This window comes from Molossus molossus, unplaced genomic scaffold (assembly GCF_014108415.1).
Source record: "Molossus molossus isolate mMolMol1 unplaced genomic scaffold, mMolMol1.p scaffold_m16_p_2, whole genome shotgun sequence".
NCBI classification, from domain to species: Eukaryota; Metazoa; Chordata; class Mammalia; order Chiroptera; family Molossidae; genus Molossus; species Molossus molossus.
Genome location: NW_023425355.1, coordinates 66,512,334 through 66,524,542, shown reverse-complemented (window position 1 = coordinate 66,524,542; position 12,209 = coordinate 66,512,334). Strand labels below are relative to the sequence as shown.

The 12,209-nt window shown below is 38.3% G+C and overlaps 1 protein-coding gene across 1 annotated transcript in view; it reads left to right on the top strand.

The window, feature by feature from the left end:
* Window positions 1–12,209, top strand: part of HS6ST2 (heparan sulfate 6-O-sulfotransferase 2) — a 467,845-nt gene that overhangs the window by 286,429 nt on the left and 169,207 nt on the right. The window contains 1 exon segment of the mRNA XM_036271595.1: window positions 11,023–11,055. Within this exon segment, the coding sequence (XP_036127488.1) occupies window positions 11,023–11,055 (33 nt within the window).

Below are 12,209 nucleotides of genomic sequence, written 5' to 3'. Positions count from 1 at the left end.
CACCTATATTATAAAAAAAAATTTTCAGTCTGTTATAAACAGAAACCAAGCCCTGTTATAATCATATTACTAAGGGATCCTTAATGGTCTATGGTTCCTTCAAAGCAAAAGTACATATATATAATCAAATTGAGGAAACACATTGCTGATACCTAACATCCAGATACAGATGTTTGCATCTGGGGAACTCTAAAACACATTCAAAATTCAAAATCACTGTCCACTTTCATGCCCAACTGATGTGGCTCAGTGGATCCAGCGTTGTCCCATCAACTGAGAGGTCCTGGTTTGATTTCCAGTTCGATTCGTGGTTAGATTTGATTCCCGGATCAATTCCCAGTTAGGGCTCATGCCCAAGTTGCTGGCTTGATCCCCAGTAGGGGGCATGCAGGAAGCAGCTGATCTATGTTCCCCTTTCACATGGATGTTTCTCTCTCTCTCTCTTTCTTCCTCCCTCTTTCTAAAATAATCAATAAGAACATTTTAAAAATCACTGTCAACTTTCAATTGGTGGAGTCAGTCTGCATCAATGCACCTTATTTTACAATTCAAACAGTGCCCCTACAATATGAGTGGAAATGGTTCTCAGGAAGGAAAACAAGACAGTTTTCTTTTATGGATATTCTTTTTTGGGGGTTTTGTTTTGCTTTGTTTATTCAATACAACAAACACTCCTTTCACTGCTTTCAGGAAGAATATGTCTTGACATAGCCAAGGACAAGTTATAGCTAAACCCATTTCTTATGAAAACAGGAATTTCTGTCTTCAGATTCTTTTTTTAGGTTAAAATTATTTATTTTTAGTAACAAAATCCAACTTGATTTAATAATAAAACATATATTCACTTTAAAGAAAATATCTCTTGTGTATTTATGACATGCAATAAACTTCTCATGTACAAACTATACCCTCCAAGTGGGACAAGTATCAGATATAACCAACAACAGTTTATTAATCAGCCTCACCCCCAGAGCTCTGTCCTCCTGTCTTCTGCAGCTTCATTAACCAAGAATATTATATGCATGTTCACTGTTGGCACTTTGTATTAGGAAATAAGTACTTTTTAAAAACTTTCCAAATGGAAAATTACATAATGGTATTAAAGCACTAGACAGACAGACTTTCTCAAACTTTTCTCCCAGCCCTATCTCCAGTTCCCAACCTCCAGGTTTCTTTGCTAGAAATGCTAGTTAGAAACTGAGTGTTAGATATGAGTATGAGGTATGTGTTACAACATTGTATTACAATTTTTTTTTATTTTTTAAAAAATTTTATCTGTATTGTTGAATGTATTACAGATGTCTCCCCCTTTTCCCCCCTTGACCCTTTTCTCTCCAATCCTGCCTTCCCCACACTGTTGTTGGTGTCCATTGGTTATGCATATATACATAGAAGTTGTTTGGTTTATCACTTCCTGCCCCACCTCCTCCCTTCCCTTTGAGGTTCATCGGTCTAACAACCAATTTGTATTTCTTAATTCCTTTATCTTTTTCACCCATCCCCTCAACGCCCACCCATTTGGCAAGCAACAAAAAGTTTTCTGTATCTGTGAGTCTGTTTCTGTTCTGCTTGTTCATTTTGTTTATAGGCTCTATTGTTGATAGATACGTATTTATTGCCATTTTACTGTTCATATTCCTTTATCTTCTCCTTCAAGAAGACCCACCAACATTTCATATAATACTGGTTTGGTGGTGATGAACTCCTTTAGCTTTTTCTAATCTGGGGAACTCTTTATATGTCCATTGATTCTAAATGATAGCTTTGCGGGATAGAGTAATCTTGGTTGTAGGTCCTTGTTTTTCATCACTTTAAATAAATATTTCTTGTCACTTCCTTTAGGCCTGCAAATTTTCTTTTGAAAAATCGGCTGACAATCTTATGGGAGCTCTGTTGTAGGCAAAGAATTGCTTTTCTCTTGCTGCTTTTAGGATTCTCTTTGTCTTTAACCTTTTGCATTTTGATGATGATGTGTCTTGGTGTGGACCTCTTTTCGTTCATCTTGTTTGGGACTCTCTGTGCTACCTGGACTTGTATATCTGTTTCCTTCAGCAAGTTAGGGATGTTTTCTGTCATGATTTTTTCAAATAGATTTTCAATTTCTTGCTGTCTCTCTACTCCTTCTGGCACTCCCACGATGCAAATGTTGGTATGCTTGAAATTATCTCACAGGCTTCTTATACTATGCTCATTTTTTGGATTCTTTTTTCTTTTTGCTGTTCTGATTGGGTGTCTTTTCCCTCCTTATATTCCAAATCAATGGGTTGCTTCTTGGTTTCACCTACTATACTATTGATTCCCTGTAATTATTCTTTATTTCTGTTAGTGCCTCCTTCATTTCTTTTTTTTTTTTTCTTGTTTAACTTTTTTTTCTTTTTAATATTTATTGTTGAATGTATTACAAATGTTCCTCTTTTTTCCCCCATTGACCCCCTCCTCCCCACTCCCACCACCCTCCTGCCTTTTCCCACATTATTGTCTGTGTCCATTGGTTATGCATATAAGTTCTTTGGTTTATTTCTTCCCACCCCTAAACCCCTTTTCCTTTGAGGTTTGTCAGTCTAGCAACCAATTTGTTCTTCTTAATCCCTTCACCTTTTTCAGCCATTCCCCCAACCCCCCTCCCATCTGGCAACTAACAAAATGTTCTCTGTATCTATGACAATGTTTCTGTTCTGCCTGTTCATTTTGTTTGTAGATTCCATTGTTGATAGATATGTATGCATTGCCATTTGTTTGTTTATATATTTTATCTTTTTCGTCAAAAAGGCCCTTCAACATTTCATATAATGGTTTGGTGGTGATGAACTCCTTTAACTTTTTCTTGTCTGGGAAACTCTTTATATGGCCATTGATTCTAAATGACAGCTTTGCAGGATAGAGTTTCTTGGTTGTAGGTTCTTGCTTTTCATCACTCTGAATATTTCTTTTCACTCTCTTCTGGCCTGCAAAGTTTCTTTTGAAAAATCAGCTGACAGTCTAATGGGAACTCCTTTGTAGGTAACTAACTGCTTTTCTCTTGCTGCTTTTAAGATTTTCTCTTTGTCTTGAACCTTTTGCATTTTCATGCTGTGTTTTGGTGTAGGCCTCTTGGGGTTCATCTTGTTTGGGACTCTCTGTGCTTCCTGGATTTGTGTTTCTGTTTCCTTCACCAAGTCAGGGAAGTTTTCTGCCATTATTGTTTCAAACAGGTTTTCGATTTCTTGTTTCTTCTCTTCTCCTTCTGGCACCCCCAAGATGGAAATGTTGGCATGCTTGAAGTTGTCCCAGAGGCTCCTTACACTATCCTCATTTTTTTTTTTTTTTGGGATTCTTTTTTTCTTTTTGCTGTTCTGATTGGGTGTTTTTTGCTTTCTTATATTCCAAATCGATGGTTTGCTTCTTGGCTTTACCTACTCTACTACTGAATCCGTGTACATTATTCTTTATTTTAGTTAGTGCCTCCTTCATTTCTGACTGGTCCATTTTATGTTCTTGAGGTCCTCACTAAGTTCGTTGAGGTTCTCACTAAGTTCATTGAGCATCCTTATAAGCAGTATTTTGAACTCAGCATCTGTTAGGTTGCTTATCTCCATTTCGCTTAGTTCTTTTCCTGGAGATATTTTCTGTTCTTTCATTTGGGACCTGTTTCTTTGTCTCCTTATTTTGGCTGCCTCCTTGTGTTTGTTTCTATGTATTGCTTAATGAGAGGTATTAGGCTAGCTGAGACCAGATGCTGCTTGTTTGGAAGAATTTAAGAAAACCTGAGGCGGGATCAAAGACAGGCCAATCTATGGTTAAGCAAGTGGCAACAGCTCGGGTGGGCCTGAAAGTTGGGTGGGGCGGGGCCTCAGGGAATCACCACAGCGGGGCAACTAGTATGAACCAGGTTGCTGGAGTTCCAGATACGGCGGCTGTCTGCTGCCTCAGGGAAGGGCTCACCAAAGGAACAAAGGCCTCTGACAGCAAGTTTGTCCCGGAGAAATCCCCCCTCTCCAGCCCTCACTCCAGTGCCAAACAGCTCAGTTCTTCCCTGTATGTCTCTGGTGCCCCTCAAGCTGCCTCCCCTCCAAGCTTAGAGGGTGTGAGTCCGATAAATCTGTGCGTGGGTCCTTTAAGAGGAGCTGCCTGGGTCTCCAGCAGCCTTAGCCACCCTGAGCCTCAGTTCCCACTGGTTTTTCCAGCCAGAAGTTATGGGGATTCTCTTCCTGGCACTGGAACCCTGGGCAGGGTGCCTGGTGTGGGACAGGGACCTATCAGTCCTCAGAGCAGACCTTCCCAGCCGAGGTGTTCTCCTGATTTTTCTCCGCCACACGTGGGTGTGGGAGCAGCACATCCACCTCTGCCCCTCCTACCAGTCCAAATGTGGCTGCTTCTTTAATTCCATAGTTGTAGGACTTCCACTCAGCTTGATTTCAGGCGGTTTTGAATGATGGTTGTTCTGGAGTTTAGTTGTAACTTTGATGTGGTTGTGGGAGGACACAATACCGCATTTACCTACGCCGCCATTTTGACTGAAAGTCGTCATATTACAATTTTTTAAAATTATTTTGCCCCATGGATTCCAGGCATTGAACATTTTTATTTACCAAACAAATTGCATTATTTCAAAAAACTCATCTTCCCATTTTAAAATTAAATCTTATAACATGTCTATCAAAATCTTAGCAGAAAATAATCAGTTACTGCCAAGGTGAGTTGCCATAATTCCCAAATTCAGAATGACAGAAAATAACTCATGTTGTTAATCACTGCCTTCACAGACATGCACACATCTGGGGAGTCCATCCTGAGAGTCACTGCTCTATTGTAGAAACACCTCCTCAGAGAAGCTTCCAGTCCAGGCCTTGCCACAGGCTCTGATTCCCTTTCCAGGAGTACAAAGCTGAAAACATGGATATTACTCCCAAAGAGCTCATTTGTAAACTTAATTCAATTTTTACTTAATGCTCATATTAGTTCAGCCTATATCCATAGAACTGAGTTGGGCACAGATTTTAAAATATTGGTTGAAAGAAAAACAGCAAAAAATAAAAATAAAATAAATTGTTTTGGTGCAGATATAGTCAGCAGTAGACAAAATGAGAACCCAATCACTCTGACCTCAGTCACTTTAAAACCATCCAAACAAAGATTATAAAGTTTATGATATTATCCTAGTTAAAAAAAAAATTAAACAAAAACATCACATACTTATAAAAGAGCAGAGTTTTGACAAATGTTATTGAAAGTGATAAAGGCAAATGAAAATAAAAATTTAAAAAATATAGAAAGGTTTCGAATGAAACACACAGGTTATTCCTACTTGCACCAAATCCCACTTTCCAGACAGAATCACTTTCACTGATACCTCTCAAACTCCAAATATATTCATGCCTCTAGTTCCTTATTTATCCACATTAAGCTTAGGTACTGACATCTGCATATGAAAGTTAATGAATCCAAATCCTATATATCTCTCCACTCCTTCCTCTACTCAATATATTTTTAAAAATTTTTCAGTCAAGACAACAGCTTCTTTTCCTTTACTTGTTTCTCCTGAAGACAGCTCTTCTGCTCATTCTTCTTTCTCCTCTTCTTGGCTGCTTGTTTTCCTCCTTGGTCTCATGATTTTTGGTGGACTGTTTCTGGCCTTCTTGGACTTCATCCTGAATGTAGAGTCAGCACCACTCCTCTTCTCTTTGGCCTCCTTAGTGCCCAAGGCCTCCTGGGCTTCCGGGTTTTCTTTGTTCCATCCTTCTGCTTGGATTTCTTGGGCTCTTTGTCTCCCCTGGGCTCTTTGGCCTTCCTGGGTTCCTTTGGCTTCTAGATTCTTTCTTCCTCTTTGGCTTGGGCTCCCTGTCTTTGTTTCCCTTTGCTGCCCCCTCTTGCTCTCCTGGATTATTTTTCTTCTGTTTTTTATTCACTCCAGTGCCTCCTCTTCTACTGTCCTGCATCTCATTTTGAGATGTCAGTTTCCTAGAAAAAAGGGTCTACGCTTCATCTTTAGTAGTGTACAGGTCCTTCTGGGGCAGGCAATGACTGGCAACATCTTCAATTTTCTCTTACTGATCAGTGCTACAGGTTAAACAGGGAGGAGGTATTGCAGTCAAAATTGATGGAGACATTGGACATTGGGGAGTGATTCATAACTTTTAAATGTGACAAGTGCTTCTCTTTCTTCTGTATTTTCACTATTATCTATTAAAAGAAGATATTTATTTCTAAAATGGATCCTGAAGCAGCCAAAATAAAAACTATTATTTTCTTCAGATACTTATTTCTTCTTTTTTCTTATTTTATTGAATTTATTGGGGGGGACACTGGTTAACATAATTATACAGGTTTCAAGTGTACAATTTCACAACACATCATCTGTACACTGTATTGTGTGTTTACCTCCTAAGTCAAGTCTCCTCCCATCATGAAAAGATACTCAGTATCACTAATCATCAGAGAGATGTAAATTAAAACCACAGTGGGATATCACCTCAGACCTCCCAAAATGACTACCGTCAATATATTGACAAACAGCAAGTGTTGGCAAGGATGTGGAGAAAAGGGAACCCTCCTGAACTGTTGGTGAGAATGCAGATTGGTGTCTCCAGATTCTAAATTAGATCAACTCTAAAGGGCACTCTTATGATGCCAAAATGGAAAAATTTTACTAAAACTGGTGGGCACGGGAGGGGGTGAGTGGAGGGGCTGGTTCAGTAATGAGTGCAGACAACAGACAAACAGCTTAGAGAAAACATCTGCAAATAAGAATTGACTGGTTGCACCAACAGATAAGAAAACATTATTTAAAAAGGGCCATTTAGTCATTTTCCTCAGTGTATTTATTTTGTTTTCAAAATGTAGTTGTTGTTTTGGCATTATAGGGCCCAGGTATTAGGCATTATTTCTCGGAATGAAAAGAACTTAAGAATCACTGATTGTTATCATGAGATGTAGTAAAAGTGCATTAAGACAGAAAACAAAATGTGAAAGAGAAGTTTAGAAAAATGTGTTTACAATTTAACAGCTACTGGAAAGGAAGAATTAAAAATCCTTTTGGGTCCTTTATGGTTATTTTCTGAGTCTTTTGCAGCCATTGCTCACTGAGCTGTTTTGAATGGTTGTGTCTTGGGGCACAGATGTCTGTCTGCCTGCTGTCCCTCAGCAGACTCTGGTGGATACAGGGTAGGTATCTTCGCTGTGCACTAATGGTGTTCTGTTATCTGTGGCACATCCTTGCCTCCATAAGGTCTCAGGGTCAAGAAAGGGTTAGGTAACACTAATTAATGGAGTCTAAAAGAACACAAAATGATATATCCTAGCTACTCAGAGTCTGTGGTTGATTATTATATTAAGAATTTTCAATATCAGTTGTGACTCCTGTTTTGCATGCTGGGCACTAGCCAGAATGACTCAGGTGTGCCCATGTGCAGTTCCCTGAGGAGACAGTGGGAGGTATAAATATCTGGAAGAGTGGTCCACTAAAGACAAACTTGTCTATTCTGCCTTTGGCATCAAAGTCTGTTAGAGAATGTGAAAACATTTCTCTCTAGGCCTCACTTTGTAAGAATCCAGGCTATACTTCATAGTAAATTTTCCTGACTGAGTCAAATTCTTTTTTTTATGTTTTTAAAATTTATTTTTATTGATTTTTAGAGAGAGAGAGAGAGAGAGAGAGAGAGAGAGAGAGAGAGAGACAGAGAGACAGCGATGTGAGAAAGAAATATCTATCAGCTGCCTCTTGCACGCCCCCTACTGGGGATAGAGCCTGCAACCCAGGCATGTGCCCTGAACTCAGGGAATAGGATCAAAACCTCTCAGTTCATGGGACTACACTCAATCCACTGAGCCACACCGGCCAGGCCTGAGTCAAAGTCCCTGACACTGTGGATAGGGAAATTGAGTGCCATCTTTTCCAGGAGAATGGGCTTGCCCAGAGTCACGCAGTTGACAGGAGGACCTCAATCTTTTGACTTATAGTCCAGACCTCTTTCTGTTATCTTGTGCTGCATTTGTCTCTCCCCAACTACCTTAATTCCAGGGAATAAGAAACCAACAGCTATTAACCAAATGGTTTTGGCATAGCTAAAATAGCCTTGTGTTATATATTGTATTGTATGTATTGTATGGAGAGATGTAAGAGCAAATCCATATTAAACATGTTGTCTCTAAATGTTATAGGACTGGAGACTGAACCATTAGAAGGTCATTTCTGTGGATCTAGAAGATTCTGTACTCTTAAGAAGCTCTTGCCCAAAGATAGGATAGAATTGAAGTTCTTGTCAGCTGGCAGGGAAAGTAGGTCAGGAGAATGGATCTGGAAACCAGATTTAGTATCTTGGGGAAAGGGGGATACTTTGAAAGGAGAAGTCAATACAAACTTTGGAGACCTTAGAGTTGTGCCACAGGCTGACCTTCAGGGGATTGAAATGAATACTTACAGAATAAAAGTTGAAAAGGATGTTCTAGATTTCAATATTTTCAGGCAGACCATGAAGAGCTCCTTGTCTTGGAGTACACATAATTTCTGGCAAGCTTGGCATAAAACAAGGAAGATAGAACAGTCAAATAGTAGAACATAGATGTTTGGAGACACTCCTCCCTATATCAATAAATGTAGTTGCTTTCAATGTGGAATTTTACATGTAGGTGTGTTTGAGTACTGGCTTTCAAAGCTGATTCTGTTCTCAGGGTAGGAAAATGTCTCAGCAACAGGGAGCTGTGAGCCTTGACCCAGGCTTGCCATAGACTCACTATACTTCTGGACAATTATTTTGTTCCTCTTCTTTCCCAGATAAAAATAAAATTTTGCATATGCCCTGGCTATGTGGCTCAGTTGTATAGAAGAGGTCATGCATAGAAACAATGTCCCTTTTAATTAGAAAAATAACTATTTGCAATACAAATGTTAAATCTTATGCCATTAACTATGTTCTCCATATATAGACATAAATAAAATGGGGAGAAAATCTTTTTGAGAGTTAATAACAGTGTATATCTGTGGAACCCTTTTCCAAGGAGAAGGCCTAAAAAATCTTCCACAACATTTTAAACTCCATGAAAGCAGGTATTTGTGTTTATTCTATTCACTGCTGTGCCTTCAGTACCTCTAACAATGCTTGTTGCATAGTAAATAACCAATATTTTTTATTGAATATATTTGATGTATAACATTGTATAAATTTAAGGTGTACAATGTATTAATCTGATACATTTATATGTTTAAATATGATTGTCATTGTAGTGCTATTTAGCACCTCTGTCACATTACATAACTATCATTTCTTTTTATTAAAGGATATTTTTAAAGAATTTTATTTAAGATCCTTCCTAAAATGTGTGTGTGTGTGTGTGTGTGTGTGTGTGTGTGTGTGTATAAAATGGGTTCATAAAGTTAATTCATTTTTTCTAATCAGTATGCCTCTCCTTGTTTTTTACTTTTTACCCATGGCCTTTGATTCATTTCTGATGACTGCCCATCCTTTTGATTGATGCACTTGTAATATCTTCCTGGATCACCACTGAATACTACACCTGGACAACCTGGACTCCCAGGTAAGACAGTGAACTTCTAAGTCTCCTCAGTGAACAAACTTTAGTATGCAGTTGAGAAGTATACATAGAAATTAGAGAAATAATCTCAAGAGTCAATAGTTCCTCCTAATTAAAGTTAAATTTGATCTGGTCCCCATATAAATCAATTATGCACATATTTATATTATTTGAAGGTTTCCGTTAGTGCAGCAAAATTAAATTATTGTTTTAGAAAGTGCTATGTATTTTACTTTGGAATTTTCTAGTACTGAGAATCAACATAGAACTTCATCTTTTTTTTTGTTTTTGTTTTGTATTTTTTACCCAAATTTATGTTATTTTTTGTTCATGAGGCCAAGTGCAGTGGAAGGGGTACTAGCTTCTCTTCACTGTGTAGGGAAACTACGTCATGGGATAGATCAGAAAACTTTAGATTATTTATTTCTTGTGGTTGGACTAGAAGAGGAACATTAGCCTGTCTAACAGATCAGGCATCAGGGCTCACCAACTACATCACTTAGTTTTTCATAACACTTGCTTCTGTGGCATTCTTACCAACTCACAGAACCAGGGAAGTAGGGCTTAGGCTTCCTAGGAACTGATAATAAGAGTTTTATATAGTAATGCTATTAAAAGTCTCTCTTACCTCATTTCCAAAGCCTCCAGAAAAATTTAATGTAAAGAAACACTTCTCCCAAGAAACTGTATAGGCCATATAATTTTCTTTGGGCACAAAAGTATTATCACATTATATTATCCCTCACTTAATATAAAACAAAACCTGAGACTGTTTGAACCCGCAAATTAACAATTGACCCATGCACAACTTCACAGTCCATGCTAATATAAAAAATTCACAGAGTGGAATTAGTGTTTTGTGACTCTAAAGACATATACTATGTAAACAACTGGACATTTTTTAAAATGGAGAGACACATTGCTTACTTTGATGGATGTCTTGCATTTGGATAGAAAGAACTAGTATAATGCTTTATGTATTACTGTGTGCTTTGAATTTTCATCCTTTTAAAAGAATATCAGCAAAGTCTAATCATTCTTGTTTTTATTTTCCTTTGATTATTTGTGTTTTATGTATTCCTGATAATATGAGAAATTCCTATAAATTCTTACTAGGTTCTTTCAATCAGGCATTTTCATTTTAGTGATGCCATAGCATTTAGTTTGGTTTGGTTTTTGGTTTAATGGCTTTTGTTTTTTCTTAGATTGCAATTGCTTTTGTGAAAGGGAATGCAGTGAACAAGACTGAGTGGTAGATCTGTCATTCTTAGTCCATAACTTTCCATCTGTCTGGCTTTTAGGGCTGTCTGTTTCAGCACTCTGGTTCATAATTTCACCTACTTGAGAGGAGCTGAATTAGGAGCAAAGTAAAGGAGCCATTCATAAGCTGGTTCCTTATGGGTGTGAAAGCTGAAAAAAAAAATGTTTTCACAGCAAACTGGAAGGCTTTTCTTATTTTAACTTCTTTTTTTACCAAGCTCTTGCTAGTGCCTAGTTTCATTGTTCCTTTAACAGGTGGAGGATTTTTCAGATTCTAGCTGTGATGTGGTAAGTGACAATGCATTTTTAGTTTAACTGAACCCAAATAAGCTAGAATAAATAGACTCTGCAGTTACTTATTAGTTTAATTTCAATAAAATAAATAGGTTTTTGTCTTGGACAAATTCTTTTCAGGACTCTTTTTTTAGCTTAAAATGGCTAAGACTACTCAGGCATGTATATAGTGTTTGTCATGCAGATCTAGTGCAAAAGTGGGGTGAATGTTTAGGGCCAGCTCCCCAGACAGTTGGGCAGTAGGTCATTAGCTCCTTCTTTTCTGTTTGCTGAAATAGGATGATACAGTGGAGTGTTTTGTGAAGAAGGCCCCACCACCCACCAACAACATCTTCTTCACAACTCTCAGACATGCCTGCTTGTTGCTAGACTGGATGGTGGTTTAGGGACCAACTAGGTCAGCTTTTAATTGAAGGAAAATCAATTATCCAATTATTTGAAAATATCAGGGCTTTTAAAGTATGTAAATACAGTGTGGGGCAAAAGTAGGCTTATGTTTGTTCCTATGAAAATAATACAGTAGTTAAGAGATAATAATATAAGAATAAACTCTATTTTATGTCACAATTGTAAACCTGCCAACTCTTGGCCTGCCAGGGGTTGTTGTGATGCAATAAACTACAAGAGACAGGGCTTGGAGTGAAGGGGAGCATCACAAGGGAGCATCACAAGGGATCAAATGCTACTGATCTCTGGATGCAGCCCAATTTATTTACAAAGCAGTTCTCTTGGTTGCACCATGCTTTAGGTAATCATGTCCTTGAGATAGCATCTCTGTTGACCCAGCTTTCTTGCTGTTTTACACATTCACTCCTTTGGTGGGCAGCTTTCCAACCTGGTCTTTCTCACACATATTTGTCCTTGGCTGGCCAGGCCGCGAGAATGCATATCTCAATGTTACGTTTTGTTCATCCACCAAACCCCAACCCTACATTTTCCCCTTTTTGTTTTCTTGTAATTGAGGAATTACCACAGGTATAGTAGTCAGGAGCTTCATCACTCACTTTTTGGTCTTCTGCATAGAGGGCACCATTCGCCACAGCCCTTGGAATACTGAGGCCAACAAAAAGAAGAAAACAACAAATAGCAGTAAAAATATAGATTCCAAGATTGAAACCCTAAAACCAGTGCTTTGGATTGGGCCATTG